This window comes from Scardinius erythrophthalmus (genome assembly GCF_964197995.2).
Source record: "Scardinius erythrophthalmus genome assembly, chromosome: 14".
NCBI classification, from domain to species: Eukaryota; Metazoa; Chordata; class Actinopteri; order Cypriniformes; family Leuciscidae; genus Scardinius; species Scardinius erythrophthalmus.
The window spans coordinates 39,093,877-39,110,864 of NC_138234.1; the positions used below are offsets into that span (position 1 = coordinate 39,093,877).

At 40.9% G+C, this 16,988-nt stretch overlaps 1 protein-coding gene across 1 annotated transcript in view; it reads left to right on the plus strand.

Annotated features, from left to right (window-relative positions):
- lmcd1 (LIM and cysteine-rich domains 1) overlaps window positions 1-16,988 on the plus strand; it is a 79,160-nt gene that overhangs the window by 47,368 nt on the left and 14,804 nt on the right. Inside the window, exon 4 of the mRNA XM_081384395.1 lies at window positions 382-699. Coding sequence (XP_081240521.1) covers window positions 382-699 — 318 coding nt within the window. The remainder of the gene's footprint in view (window positions 1-381; window positions 700-16,988) is intronic.

Sequence of the window (16,988 nt, forward strand, 5' to 3'; positions counted from 1 at the left end):
GAACATTTTATGATGGGGGACAGTAAATGGGGACAAAAGGTGCCCTATAATATTCTCTGAAGAGTCTTGGCTCATTTGAACATTCTGTCAATCTAAGTCAAGGGAAATTTGGGAGTTTTGATTGTCCGTTTTAGGAAAACCATCAAGCCCGATCAGTTAGAAAATCAAAGAGCAGTATGTTGACTTCCTCAAGCCAGCACAGCATCGTATAGGATGTAACACTGCTACCGTTTCACACTTTTCCTCAGTGTGATACTAAAAAAAATGCCACCGGTCACTTTTCTTTTGATAATTCTCTATAAATAAATGAGTACATATAAGATATTTAATGTTTTTCCCTTTTTTTTGCTATTCTCTTACATAATTCTGTCTTTCTGTCAGGCGATGCAGTACATGGAGCTTCTCCCTGAAGAAAGACGACCCGTGGCTGGCACAGAAGGATCGTTATATCGTCACAAGCAACTGTTCAGACAGCTACCTTCCTATGATCACGACCCTGCATACTGCCACAGCCTGTCCGAGATGGAGCTGAAAGCTATGGCTCAGTTTGTGAAACACTATAAGGACGAATCCTTAGGAGTGGGAGAAGTTGCCTTGCCTGGAGAAAAAGGTACAGCCAAGAAGAATGAAAATGCCCCCGAGGAACAGCCAGATGATGAGAGCACTAATGGAACAGCACAGTCTCCCCTCAGTGAATATGTAAGTTAGTGAAGGATTTGCAGATGGTTAACAGGGTAAACTAACCGGAGACATCAGTAGTGCCAACATTAATAACAATCTTACAGTATTTACGTTTAGCATTAGCCAGCACTTTTAAATTTGGTAATGAGCCGTTTAATGTCAACTGAGGCTAGGGCACCCTTACAAAAAATAAGTATTCTTCAAGTTAATTTTAAGTATTCTTGTAGTACACTTACACCGTGTCCTAACCAGTGTTGTGTGTAACGCGTTACAGTAACGTAACTACTTTTTCGGGTAAAAAGTAGTGTAACGCGTTACTACTAAAAATTTGGTAACGAAACGTAGTTCCTTTTTCAATTCGGCACAACGTTACTTTTCCCATGGATATATTTGACAGCGACACTGCCTCAGCTGCACGCTTGAGAGAAGAGAACGGTTGAGAACTGAAGAAAACGATTTAGTTTCATATTTATGTTTAAATTAAATAAAATAACAATTTTGTGTGGAGACATGATTTTGACCACTTTATTAAGTTTGCTTTTGTAGAAAACCTGTATTTAAAGTGAATTTCGTTTTGTATTAATTGTATCTTAATTTTAATCAATGTTTTATCAATCAATTGCCTGAATTTAATAAGTAAATTAAAGAAAACTATTTAGTTTCATATTTATGTTTAAATAAACTAAATAAATAAATAATTTAATCTATGTTGATTATATGAAAAGTGAAAAGCATGAGTAAGATCATAATTTTGTGCAATATATCGGGAGATAAATGGAGTGGGCAGACATGATTTAGACCACTTTATTAAGTTTGTTTTTGTAGAAAGACTTTCTTTAAAACGAATTTCGTTGTGTGTTAATTGTATCTTAATTTTAATCAATGTTTTACCAACCAATTAATTGCCTGAATTTAATAAATAGTAAATATGGCATGCGAAATAATCATGACGGCACCAGCGCGTGAACTGGAGCTCGTCTCCATACTGTAAATGAACCGAAACTCAGATAAGCTATAATTGTCTCACATACCTGAGAAATATATAGAAAGCTTGAATATGTGTACTTTTAAACAAAATATATTTTTTTCTCTCAAAATCTCTTTTTTCTCCTACTACCTTAGAGTGAGTCGTATGTCTGAAAACTAAGCTTATGTCTTCTATATCATTTTGTCCTATGCTATCAAGACGCGATTCGCACCGGTGTTAGAGAGCAGGAGCGCTTTATTGGCTGTTGCCGAAATTTAAAGTTCGGTGGATAGGGGGAGCGGAGCGGAGAGAAGTGGTGCGAGCGCGCTGCTCATCGCGGAGTGTCGCACTCTACCCCATGATGCAGAGCCGGCTGAGAATAAAAGTTGCCCCACACAGCAGCGCCAATGAGAAGGACTTTTTTTCTTTCGAAATTGATACTATTTTTTATAATAAAGAGCACAAAATAATTACCTGTTATGTCCTCCATTGTATAACTTTATGTCTACATATTTAGGAACAGATATTGGGTTCTACCCAAAGTCAAGCAACATAAAAGTAACGTAATAGTAACGAGTAACGTAAACAGTTACTTTCCAAATGGGGTAACTAAGTAAAGTAACGGATTACTTTTTTTAAAAGTAACGTGTACTGGCTTCGTTCCCAGCAAGCTAAACACATCCACTCAATAAACAGTCTTGACACCGGAGTCGTCGTTCAAATTTACTGAATAAATGTGTAAAACTGTAAAACAATATGAAAACAAAAGAATACATAAATAGACTGTCACATCACATGATAAATGTCAAGTCATGTACCACAGGAGAAACCAACAGAAAATACTTACACAAAGTAATGCAGAACTAACAAAACAATTACTTTTATATACATACAAAAGGTCATAATCAAGAATAATCAAACTCCACTTACAAGCAGTGCCTCGTTTAAGAGCTGTTGTTGCTATGGATCGATGGAGAATTCAACATGCGTTACCATGTGCTGTGTTATTCTTTTGAGCCTAACCCCGGAAACTGAATAAAACCAATTCAAAGTGCAAAATACAACAAAACCAGCAGGGGGAGCAAAAACGCTAAGATAGGCAAAGCCAGAACACTCCCCGTCTGGTATCTCAAAGATACCATTTACACTAACTGTTACTGAACTAAACGGCCTGATCTGAAGACAGGAGGTATACCAATTCAGATATTGGTCTGTAATAGGTTTTGTTTGTCCCATGTTGAACAGTTTTCAGTTTTCCACTCATTTCTTTTGACTTGTTTGTCTTTGATCAGTACAATGTCGCCTTCTTTGATGTTCGGGTGCTTGTGAACCCACTTGCAACGGCTCTGAAGTGTTCCGAGATATTCCTTTCTCCACCTATTCCAGAACGTTTCTGCCAAGGCTTGAACCCGTTTCCACTGAGATTGGAGCATGTCTTTCTTGCTGAAATCTTCTTGTGGAGTTGACAGATTACCAGCTTTTTGTGTCAGAAGCATAGATGGAGTTAGGATGAAGGGGAATTCAGGATCTGTGGAGACTGGGACTAGTGGCCGTGCATTAATGATGGCTGTGACCTCAGACAGAAATGTCACTAAGACTTCGTGAGTAAGCTGTGAATACCTGTTTTCAAGGAGCATTGAATCTAGGATACGCCTTGTTACCCCAATCATACGTTCCCAGGCACCACCCATGTGAGAAGAGTGTGGCGGATTAAAGACCCAGGAACATCTTTGCTCAAGCAGGTATTCTCTCACCTCTGATTGTTCATTCTCACTCATTTTAAGCTCTCTAGAGGCACCAACGAAGTTCGTCCCACAGTCGGAGCGCAACTGCTTGGCAGGACCTCTAATAGAAAAGAATCTTCTGAGAGCATTAATGAGACTTGAGGAAGTCATTGACTCAATCACCTCTGTGTGAACCCCTCTGGTACACATGCAAGTAAACAACACTGCCCACCTCTTGCTATTTGCTAGACCACCCCTTGTGCGCCGTGAGCTCACCTCCCAAGGCCCAAACACATCTAAGCCGACAAAGGAAAAGGGTGGATCCATTTGCAACCTTTCTGCTGGCAGATCAGCCATCTGTTGTTCCTCCATCCTGCCTCTTAGCTTACGACAAGTAACACACTTTTGAATAATACTGCTAATGCATCGTTTGGCCCCAGTTATCCAAAAGCCATTGGATCTTATGGTGCCTTCCGTGAGGTGTCTACCCTGATGCTGCACACGTTCATGAAAATGTCTGACCAGTAAGGCTGTGATATGATGGTGAGCCGGGATGATGAGGGGATTCTTTTCTTTATCTTCTAGCTTTGCTTGTCTGATGCGTCCACCAACTCTTAGCAAACCATTGCTGTCAATGATTGGATTCAACTTTAAAAGTGGACTACGTGAGGGAATTTCACCTGTGGAAGTGATGCTTTTCAACTCCTCTGAATACACTTCATGTTGTACACTGCTGATGATGATTTCCTCTGCTTTCAAGAGATCGCTTACAGATAAGCCATTTGAGCAGAAATGCCAACCAGTGCACTGACTATTATCACTTGGTTCTGTGAAACAGTGAGCAATGTGGTGCAGCCGCGCCACAGCTCTGACGACTGTTCTCCAGTCTGAGAATTGCTCAAATCTTTTGGTACCTAACTGATCCACTTTGATGTGAGTAGACAAGACTTTGACCTCTGATCGAATTTCAACATCTTTCTCTGCATCAACAAGGTCGTATGAGCTTGGATTGTCAGGGAGTTGCTCAGATGGATGGTACAAAAATGAAGGTCCTGTGAGCCAAGTTGTGGCCTCAAGTTTCGCAGATGAAACAGAACGAGATCCGTGATCGGCAGGATTTTGCTCAGAGGCAACGTACTTCCATTGTTCAGGCTGAGTAGACTGTCTGATGCGCTGCACTCTGTTGCTCACATAAACATGGAACCGTCTTGACTCATTATAGATGTAGCCTAACACTACTCTGCTATCTGTGTAGAACCTTATTCCATCCGGTTTCAAATTAATCTCTTCTGTAATGAGTTCAGTCAATTCAACAGCTAGGACAGCAGCACATAGTTCCAACCTAGGTACAGAAAGATCCGGTTTTGGAGCCAACCTTGCCTTGCCAAGAATAAAGCCAACCTCTGTATTGCCATTCTGATTCGAGACTCTCAAATACGCAACAGCTGAGATAGCCTTGATGGAAGCATCTGAGAAGACACATATTTCAGTGTGTTTGGCTTCAGATAAGGGGATGGACACATACATGCGTGGAATATTCAGACTTCTCAAGTCCTGCAGCGAATGACACCACCGCGTCCATTCTTCATGTTTGTTTTCAGGTAGTGGTGCATCCCACTCATGTGTCTGTGACGAGAGTTCTCTTAAAAGTAAACGGCCCTGAATTGTGACTGGTGCCAGGAATCCGAGAGGATCGAATAAGCTGTTCACTGTTGAAAGGACTCCTCTACGCGTGTATGGCTTTTCAGTGTCTGGCACTTGGAAGGAGAAGGTATCCGACTGTAGATTCCACTGTACCCCCAAGCTTCGTTGATCGGGTAAGTCATCCGTTGAGAGGTCAAGGCATTTGATGTCCTTGGCTAAATCATCGTTTGGAAAGGCATCCATTACTCTGGCTCTGTTTGCGGCAATTTTATGAAGCCTGAGATTTGAGGCAGCTAGTGCCTCTTGTGCTCTTTTAAGCAAATCGATGGCCTCTTCCTCAGTAGGAAATGACTTCAAGGCATCATCTACATAGAAATCTTGTTCAATGAATTTACTCACATCACTGCCATACTCTTTTTCCTCTTCCTTGGCAGCTCGGCGAATTCCATAAATAGCCACTGCCGGTGAAGGGCTATTCCCAAATACATGAACTCGCATTCTATAGTCTACAACCTCCTTAGTCAGATCACTGTCACGATGCCATAGAAAGCGTAAAACATCACGACAGTCCTCTCGAACCAAGAAGCAATGAAACATCTGCTGTATGTCGGCTGTGATGGCGACAGGATCTTTTCGAAATCTTATGAGGACCCCTAACAGGCTATTGTTAAGGTCAGGGCCAGACAGCAGTACATCATTGAGAGATACTCCATCAAACTGTGCACTAGAGTCGAATACAACTCGTATTTGACCTGGTTTTTTTGGATGGTACACGCCGAATGATGGAAGATACCAGCTTTCTTGGCCATCTTGCAAAGGAGGGGCTAGCTCTGCATGGTCGTTGTTGAGTATTCTTTGCATGAACTCTGTGAAGTCACTTCTCATCTCTGGTCGTTTGTCAAGATTGCGACGGAGAGACATGAAACGTCTTTTAGCATACTCTCTGTTGTTAGGCAAGCGTCTCCTAGGCTCACGAAACGGCAATGGTGCTACCCAGCTGTTACTTGAGTCCTTGAAGAATTCTTTTTCCATGATGTTCAGAAACAACTGATCCTCAACTGAAGGTGCAAATTTATTGTCATCTTTGGTCTGCTGAAAGACTGACTGGCCAAGTCTGCAGCTCGATAGACTTTCTTGACAGTATGACAAGTGAGGTGGTTTTTGGATCTGTTTTTTCTCATTGAATGTCTCTTTCAGTACAATGTGATTATTGCATGGGTTGAAGTAGCTTGGTCGGCCATTCTCTAAGATGTGTGTCCTCATACAATTCACCGGAGAGGGCTTGTGACATTTTCCCAGACAAACATCTCCCACAATGACCCAACCAAGGTCCAATTCTTGGGCATAGGGAGCATCAAGAGGACCGTTGATTTGCTTGCGGACTTTATGTGCTCTTATTATGTCTCTTCCCAGCAGGAGCAGTATTTTAGCATTTGGATCGATAGGTGGTATTTTTCCTGCTATTCCTTTTAGGTGACTATGATGCAGGGCAGCAACAGCGCTTGGTATTTCATCTCTGTTATCTGGCATACTATTACATTCGATTAGAGTAGGAAGTGGAAAATGAACCTCACCATCTGGAGATTCAATGATGAACCCGTGAGCTCTTCTTCCAGATGCTTGCACTACTCCTGCACACGTCTTTAATGTGTATGGTCCAGAGGTTCCTTGCACACTGAACATGTAAAAAAACTCAGATCTGGCCAGAGATCTATTGCTCTGCTCATCTATTATGGCATAGATCCGCTTGCTTTGGTTGGGGTCACCGACAGGATAAACATTAACAAGGCAAATTTTGGAACATGACTTATCGCTAACTCCTTTGCCACAGACCATGGTGCATTTTGATGACACATCTCCACCATTAGACTCCTCTTCCTCCCCGCCATGCGGTGAAAGAGGTGTAAAACCAGAACGCCACGGTGCTGGGCCCGGGTGAAGAGCAGCCAGGTGCTTGTCACTCTCACATTCTGAGCATTTGACTGACACATCACAATTCTTAGCCAGATGTTTGCTTGATGAGCAGCATTTAAAACAGATGGACAACTCTTTTAAAATCGTTTTTCTCTCTGCCAGTGGCTTCTCTCTGAAGGCTCTGCATTTCTTGAGAGGATGAGGTTTATGATGTATTGGACATTGCTTATCTATCTCACTGGTCGCTCTCTGAAGACTCCTTTCATAGGAAAGATTAAAGGAGGGCATCACATCTGTTTTATGGACTGCAACAGGTTTATGAACATGGGTGCGGCTTTCACTATACCGGTTCAATCCACCAGGGTTTATGGAGAGGGAAGAAAAATTGAAGCTTGGATCATTGCGTGCTCTTGCTTCTGTACACACGAACTCAACAAAGAAGGAGAATGGTGGGAAAGAAACTCCATATGTATACTTGTAGTGTGAACCCTGCATCATCCACTTTTCTTGTAGTCCAAAGGGCAACTTTTGCACAATTGGATTAACCCCTCTGGCTGTATCAAGATAAGTTAGCCCAGATAAATCACCCCCGCTCTTTGCAGCTTGTATCTCCAAAAGCAAGTCTCCTAATTCGCAAAGCTTATGATGGTCTTTATTTGTTATCTTTGGAAAAGTTTCTATTTTTGTGAAGAGAGCCTTTTCGATAGCTTCTGGAGATCCATAAGTCATATCTAGTCTTTCCCAAATTAGTTCAAGACCAGCAGGTAAATTCCTTACATTTACAGACTTAATGCGACGGGCATGATCTGCTGAATCTCTCCCCAGCCACCTAATCAGTAAATCAAATTCCTCACCTGCAGTAAGATCAAGGTCATTGATAGCATTGAGAAATGATGATTTCCAGGCCAGATAATTTTCAGGACGATCATCGAATTTGTTGAGCCCGGATGTCACTAGCTGATTTCGTGCTAGAAACTTAGCTAAGTCAAACGTGGCTGCATCATAACCAGAGTGTTGCATAGGATTTGTGTTTCTTCTGGGATTGTGCGTTGGAGCAGCTGGGTTCTTTGCATGGAGTGGAGCATTACACTGCTCTTCATTTTCACTGCCACTGTATTGACTGGCATGCCACGAGGACAGTACTCGATACACAGGTGAAGAAGGCTTTTTCTCATCCTCACGATTTTGATGTAATTCAGTTTTTGAATTGCCTTTGATTGATTCAGTATCATTAAGTTCACTATTTTGTTTTACATACTCTTCAGTACGCTCCTTTGGACTTTGCTGCGGAAGGTGAATAGTTAAACTATGATGTGAACTTTTCACCTCTAGATCTGCGACTGCAGCTTCCATGACTGCTGCTTCTGCCATTGCAGCTTCCGCCTCTCTCTCTTTTTAACTAATGTTGCTTCGAGGCGAGCCTTCTCTATTTTAATTTCCATTTCCCTTTTTGCAAATGAGGCCCTTGCCTGTGCAGCTTCTGCCTTTGCTCTTGCTTTAGCAGCTGCCATGCTAGCTGTGGACTTGCTGGAAGTCACAGAACGTCGAGATGAAGCTGACTGACTTTTGTTATCTTCCATGGCTGATCGAAAATTCAAGGTTGCTTTAATTCACACCGTGGATATTCTGCAGTTGTCGTGTTAGCCTCTATGCTGTAGATGACAATAGCAGGTGAAATCCGTTTCCATGATAAACGGCTCTTGTATGAAGCTTGCTTTTTTACTGTACTGGCTTCGTTCCCAGCAAGCTAAACACATCCACTCAATAAACAGTCTTGACACCGGAGTCGTCGTTCAAATTTACTGAATAAATGTGTAAAACTGTAAAACAATATGAAAACAAAAGAATACATAAATAGACTGTCACATCACATGATAAATGTCAAGTCATGTACCACAGGAGAAACCAACAGAAAATACTTACACAAAGTAATGCAGAACTAACAAAACAATTACTTTTATATACATACAAAAGGTCATAATCAAGAATAATCAAACTCCACTTACAAGCAGTGCCTCGTTTAAGAGCTGTTGTTGCTATGGATCGATGGAGAATTCAACATGCGTTACCATGTGCTGTGTTATTCTTTTGAGCCTAACCCCGGAAACTGAATAAAACCAATTCGAAGTGCAAAATACAACAAAACCAGCAGGGGGAGCAAAAACGCTAAGATAGGCAAAGCCAGAACATAACGAGTAACGAGCAAACACTACTTTTTAAAAGTAACTTCCCCAAAACTGGTCCTAACTACACGCGACACGCGATAAAAGGTTCTTTTCCACGAGTGTTTGTCCTAACCAGCCGCGACGGCAACACGCGGCGATTCTATTTTAGAAACAGTTTCTATTTTTCTGCGACGTCACGGCTGGAACAAAGTGCGGCAATGATAATATCAGGTACTGCGTGTAATGTGTGTAATGTGACTTTGAATATCATTTAGTGCTCCAGCTTTGTAGCCGTAAAAGCAACAATAAATAATTCACCTCAGATCTTGAAATTAAACAACTGGAAACAAGAACGTTCAAACTGTGAACAAACAAGTGTATTCTTTGACAAAGATTGTTTTAGTAACTCAGTATGTTTTTTTTAAATAATGTTTTGGTGTAATATTTGTGAATTTAATCATGTACTTATCCATTTTCTAGCGAGTGCCGTTAAGATTACTCTCTGGTGCTGTGCACTCACAGCGAGAGCCCGCCCACTCGCTGTTCTGATTGGCTGACTCCGCCCACACACTGATCTGATTGGCTGACTCCGCCCACACACTGTTCTGATTGGCTGTGGGTTTTGATTGTTGCGTCACTTCTGGTGTGGATGGGCAAATTGCTGGTCGCTGGAATCTTATCGCGTTGTATCTGGTCAGGACACGGTGTTATACTAATATCATTGTACTAGAAGTATTTACAAGTCAAATACTTGTAGCACATTTTTTTTTGTTTATGAAAGAACACTTTGAAGTATACTCTCAGTTAACTACTAGTTTAGTAGTTTTATACTGCAAGTATACTTGTAAGTTTTCTTTAAGTTAATTTAACATCATACTTAGTTTACTATTTATATGTTATTTTGCACTTTAAGTGTACTACCTTGTTCCTATTTTGGTAGGTATATTTTTTTAACTTGAAATATACCTTTAACTGTTCTTTAACACTTTCCCTGCCAGTGTTTTTTTTATTATTGCCAGCCACTGCTAGCATTTTTTATTATTTCCTGCCACTGCTAGCATTTTTGATAATTTTCAAAAGTTTCATGGCCCCCAGAATATTTTGTTGTATGCATATCTGAACATGCAATTTATCAAAAGAAAGTATAGACCCACTGCTTTTGAATTCTAGCGTAATGCTTTCCTTTTTTTATCAACATTTGAATGTGGGTAAGTATCATTAAAAATCAACCTTTTGAACAAAAAGCTGAGCAAATTTAAGTTTTGTCAAAGACAACGTCTTGATTGGATTACGAACGATGGTCAAAATAAAGATGGAGAAGATCGAGTCCATTAACACCTACAAAGCTTCACAATCATTTCCTCTTACTGGGTTCGACATTTCATTCAGTGATGTGTGATCGTGTTATTTCACGTGTATAAGCAATGAATGCTTCTTCGCCTGTGTTTTGAACCAGAGATTCTGTACTAGAAGATGCGTAATAGCGCCCCCTAATGTATAACAGTGAAAACATTGATAACCTGAAAATTCAGTCAGTGGTGGAGAAAGAGTAACGTAGATTTAAAGTTAATTCCAATGTACACTAGGACTAGCCTACACCCGCTAGCCTATTCAGATACTCTAAACATATCAGGTTTCTTTATAAATCAATATTTTCAAACAATGTAAGTTTATAAGACAGTATGTAATGTGAAAAAAGTATTTAATTGGAAACTCAATAAAAAAAATTAAACTCAACTACAAAGCCAAGTAAACTTAGAATACTTAATTGATTATCTCGATCAAAAGATTAAGTACAAGTATAGGCCAAAAATACTTCTAAAAAGTACATAAAAAGTAGACTGAAAGAATACTTTCTTCTTTTTAGTTTAAAAGTAGCATACTAATATCATACTGTCAAACTTCTTTTTTGTAAGGGCAGGGTTGTCCAACCCTTGTCCTGGAGGGCCAATGTCCTGCAGAGTTTAGCTCCAACAATCCCAACAAGATTCTGATTTTCCAGAAGCCCTCCAGGAGTAAGACTGGACACCCCTGGGCGAGGAGATTGTGGAAATCTGCAGCATAAAGGCCCTGAGATTCTCATGGCAAAGTTATTTTTGGTCTTCGCTTTGGGGTAAAAAGCAGTTTGAAATATGTGAGCAGGGTTAACTGTTAGCGAAGATCCTGACGTCACCCACGCTGCTGAGAGTGACGTTTAGATGAAAGTGTAAATCAAAAAATGAGTTAAAGGTCCCATGACATGCTACTTTTTGTAGGCTTTAATATAGGCCTTAATGGTCCCTAGTACGGTATCTGAAATCTCTTTCCAAAAATACAGCCTCGGTGCAGAATTATAGCCACTACAAGCCAGTCCCAGAATGAGCTTCCTTCAGACAGGCCGTTTCGGTGTCTGTAGCTTTAAATACTAATAAGGAGGAGAAAGGCGGCGCAAGGTGGAGGCTGGGTGTGGCCTTGACCATCTTGCGCAACGGTACCGTGGCGTGCATGTTTACGTTGGATATAGCAATGGCACGAAGACACGCAGTCTTTCAAGCATTTCAGTTTGACCCAGAATCTGATCCGGATGGAGAAGCAACGGATGAAGAAGTTGCAACTCAGCGGCTCCAGCAGGACGTTTCCGAATGGTTAGTTTAAAATATTATGTCTGGATATGATACTTTATTCGGATGGTTAACAGTTATTATCATGTAGCTAACGCGAACCTACTGTTGCCTTTTCATGAGAGATCTGTAACATCTGTAATTTATCTTATTACAATTACATCATCAAGCTCTGCGATCTTGAAATGCGGATATCGTGCGCGCCGTATAACCAACAGGAATCCAAATAACAAAGAAGTGTACAACACTCGCGTTACAGTGTGTGTATTCACACACATAAACTGCATAGCTGCATAGCTAATGTTACAGCCACATTCTACTTGTAACAATCTAGGTAACCATAAACAGTAAAGCAACACACTTGTATATCATTAGTTGACTTACTTGTCCGAGGTGTGTAGCTGAGCCAAAGAGAGTGATCCAGACTTCAGTTTCAGACGTTCAGCAAGCCCAGCTCTGTATTAACCCTTCGGTGTTCATTTGTACATCCAATTATTGAGCAATTGTTATGCTTCGCTCGCTCAAAAGCCATGTTATCTCTTGTAGACAAACTAAAATCGCGCGCGCGCGTTCCTACTTCCTATCGCATTTTCTCATGGGCGGAAAATATTCTCTGGGCGCCTGGGCGGGCAAAGCAGAGAAAGGGGAGGTAACATTCCTCCTTATAACGTCACAAGGAGGAGATTCAAGATCAGCGCGATTGAGCTTCCATTTTCTCAAAGGCAGAGAAATATAGCAAAAGCTCGATTTACACCGATTGAAATTTCTAGAAAATTGGGGACCATATACAGGCTAGGGGAACTCATATTAATGTTAAAAAACCTCAGAAAGTGAAAATTTCATGTCATGGGACCTTTAAGAAAGCACCAGATCACAGTGATGTGGATTTACCAGCCAGTGTGAACTTCTCCGGAAAATGTCAAAATCCCAAAACAAACATAAAACAAATGTTGTTTTGGCCTGATTTTGTTTTAAATGACTTCACACCAGTTTGTTCTTTGATTTTGCTTGAAGTATATCAGGGCCCAAAGGTTTCTTCAGCTGCATAATGAAGTTCCCAAAAACCTGAAAGTCACACATCCAATTCCCTTAGAAAGTTTCCCAGCTGACCTCAAGGGAGATGTATTACAAGAACATTAAGCTGTTTGGGAATTGTGACAGTAATTGCATAAAATCCAAAGGAATTATTGTTGCACAGAAAAGTTAATACTTCAAGCTATTAGAAATTAGCTGTTCTCTCATCAGCCTAACTGCTCGTGGAAGTTGTTGGAGAGAGCAGTAAGTGTTGTCCTCTGAACCCTTGTATCAGTCAAGCTTAAGATGCCCAGCTGTGTGGCTGGTGAAGGCTGGAATAAAATCTACTTTGTTTACAGCTGACCTGCAATTTCATAGTCCCACAGAAAGAGAGAGAGGAGTGCTAGAAGAGGTGTAGTCAGGAAGCAGATTAGTTGGATTGCGTCGAATTCTGTGTCTGATGTTTGAGTGTTGTAGCCTGGAAATCCAGACCCAAATCTGAAAGATTAATGGTCTGGCGTCGACTAATGAAGATCGCCCAGCTCGAGGGGCGGCACCAAGCATGCATTTGAAAATCTCACTGCACGCAATTGGATAACACTACGACCAATCACAACAAGCCCCATACGCTTAGCTACCAGCGCAGCTAACTGGTAGATTATACTCTTGCCGTATCCGGTCGGCAAAACAGCAAAAACTGTTCTGTTCCTCTTTTAGAGAAAAAGCCAAGTCTAACTCGTTCATTGTAGTGGCCAAAGCCATTTCAAACAACTGGTGTTCCTCCATAGCCATCTTGCAATGTTTACTAATGACTTCGACGTCACAGCGCTGTCGTCATCTCGCCTCTGGCCCGCCTATATCAGATAACCCGATGTGATTGGTGCAGCTCAGATCGAGGGGCATATTTAATGAGCGTCATTACTCTACGCCAGAGTAACTCGCTGAGCAAATTCAGCTCTTGCTCTCGCGAGAACTCTGGGTTTCCAGGGTAGGAGTGTTGTAGGAATTTATTGAGAACACAAGCTAAGAGAGGAAGAAAGAGGTAGAATTGAAAAAAAATTGGGTCTCCTTCACTAATAATTGTGTGGATTATTTCGGATTTGTACGAACAAGATTCACAACATGTGCGCATGCACATTCAATTTTTTATTAATCTCATTTTATTGTTAATGAGTTTGTAGTATTGTAAATGAGCGGCCGTGTGCGTGCACAAGGGGTTGTGGTTGTCTCCGGAGGCAGTGAAGGAAGTGCGTACAGCCACAGATCTAGCCCTCCACGGCACTGAACAGATGGCCCACACTATTGGCCATTCAATGGCTACAATGGTGGCGACGAAGAGGCATCTGTGGCTGAAATTACTGGGAATTAAGGAGAAAGTCAAACTTTCTGTTTGATGCCCCGGACGGTCTCGCCCTCTGGACTCTTTTTTAACTGTCTGTGAGAGGGTTAAGATGCTTCCACGCCAATTGGAAACCCTTCCAACAGAGCTTCGAGGTGTACCTGTTAGCGACGGGCTGGAGAGGGATAATGACCGCCGGAAAATTGCACTGCTTCTCACAGTGGCGGGCCGATCCGCGATCAATGTCTTCAACACGTTCCAGTTCTCTGTGGAGGAGTAAGATAAGTACGATGTCTAAGACTACTGTACATCGAAGAAAAAGGTTTTTCGTAATAGGATGCAGAAAGAAGGAGAGACTATTGAATAGTACATGACAGATTTACGTCTGAAAAGCAAGTTGTGCAATTGTGTCTGATTTGATGATCAGGGATCAAATTGGCATTCTGGATGAGAAAATAAGAAGACTGTATCTGCCAAGCGTCAGAGAGCAAATTTGCAACTCAAAGCAGCAAGGAAAAACACTGCAAACCGAGACGAATGGACATTAAGGACTATAACAGATGTGGTAACAACCATGCACTACAGAAATGCCTGGCAAAGACTGTCACAAGTGTGGTGGAAAAAAATAATTTAGCAAGATTCTGCTTGACTAAAAAGAAAGTTTGAGTTGTAGAAAGAGCAAAAGACAACAGTGAGGATGAGCAGTTCTTTGTGGAGGCTGTGGTGGATGAAGTGAGAACCAAGCACGAGTGGAGGGCTAATTTAGATGAGCCTTTAAACTGAACACGGGGGAGCAGGCGAACCTTCTGCCAACAAAAGGCTTCTACAAGACAGAAAGATAAGAATACTTATAATGATGAGCCGAATCCTACAAAATGGGTATGTGGGTTCACACTGACAGCAGAAAGAGGACAGTCTGTGATTGTGACGATGCTTCGATATGTCGTAACTGAAGTCTTTATGGGTTTTAACTAATCTCTGATCAGTTTTATACATTTGTAGATGTTTTAATGAGACATTTGTATAATTAAAAGGAAAAATAGTAGTTATTGGTAACTTTTTTTTCGGTTTAGCTGAGCCATCTGTAAAACAAACAAAACAAGGCCTGAAAATTTATAAAAGAATACATTACACCGACACTTGATTGTTAAAGGGATGGTTCGGTGTAAAATCAACCTAGGGTCCTTTGCACCATGACCTCGAGCCAAACACCCCAGAGAAGCCTTTTTTCCCTTGGTTGAACATTATTAAAGTTAGAGCTCATTCAGAGATATCATCCGGATGGCTTAAGTGCAGGCGCTAATGGATCCAAGGCTGTATCTGGTAAATTACCCCACTAATAATGCGAGAATGGTACCAAACTTATACAGTAGTACAAATAGGTTCTTCTGTACTCATAAAACGAGGCATTGGAAAGTTTGTAAGTACATCAGGGTAGGGTTGCACCAGCCGTTTTTAAGTTCTCTCTTAAATTGGAACGTAATGTCCACACTAGAGGCTTAGTAACTACTAGCTAGTTTGTAACTAACTCTGAACTTTATTCCGTTGCACCATTTGTTCGTAAGGCAGAGGAGTGGCTAGTAGGTCGTAAGCTCTCGGTAAAGTAATGCGTAGTCGCATAATATGACGTTTAGCCTCGATGATCCAATAGCAGCCTTCAAATACGTGAGCAGATGTTGTGTTGAGATGCTGTGAATTTCAGTTTATCCTTTATTCTTTTGCCTCACGTTACTAACATTTCCATTAAATACGATACTTGATCATGAATAGCATAAGTGTTTTTATATGTAAATAACATTCAGAAACTGTATTTGAAATGAAATGAATAAGGATCAATAAATAAATATTGATACAAAAAACATAAGAAATTACGTTTATTGATTATGACTGATATTTGACATGCACAACATGGACCGATGCACGCAGTGGCCTGCTGTTTAGGATTGGTTCGTGTTAAAGAGACGCTAACAAAGTAATCTTTTCACATAATGTTCTCTCTCTTAAAATATAAGCGAGTGTAAATGTGAGCATAAATAATCATATATGTCTAAAGAATTGAAGTCTGTCAGCTAAAAGATGAGCTGCAGTTCAGTCTGTCTGATATTTTATTCCATCCGTTACTCCTGATCGTAGGCTGCCGTAAATATTTAGTTTATGAGTTACGCTTCAACTAAGTTTAATGGTGCAACGCAAAAATATTTAGAAGTGCGCAAGTCGTAACTTAGTGTCCATTTACGTCAAAACTAGGCAAAGTTATAACTTACACACAGCTGGTGCAACCGGCCCCAGGAATGTATTTAAATAACACTTGCCTGATGGCTCATGCTACCGCTAACCCGGACATCGACGTCATTTCAGTGATTTGGGAAAAGCACATAAAGTCCTGAAAAAGCGATGCATAAGGATGTAGTAATGACAAATTATTCTTTTTTCTGAAGTGTTGACAACTTAGTGTTAACTAATAATTGTTGCAAACTGGTACTACCAACAAAATATTAGTGCATTCCTGGAACTGGGCGTCGTTACACTACATCCTTATGCATCGCTTTCTGTCAGGACTTTAACGTGCTTTTCCCAAACCACTGAAGTGACGTCGATGTCCGGGTTAGCAGTAGCATTAGCCATAGGATCACTAAGCCATCCGGCTGATATCTCTAAATGAGCTCTAAGTTTAATAATGTTCAACCAAGGGGAAAAAAGGCTTGTGGGGGGGGGGGGGGTGTTTGGCTCGAGGTCATGGTGCAAAGGACTTTAGGTTGATTTTACTCCGAACCATCCCTTTAATTTTATTAGATGATTAGTGAATTGCATTTAATATATTATACTTTTAATGAAAAATTTGCAATGGGTGTTTTTATGCATGTTTTGCCTGAGTTTTTGTTGTTTTTAACCTTTACGCCCACTTGAATGTAAAGATTTGGTGCGAGTAAGATGTGATGG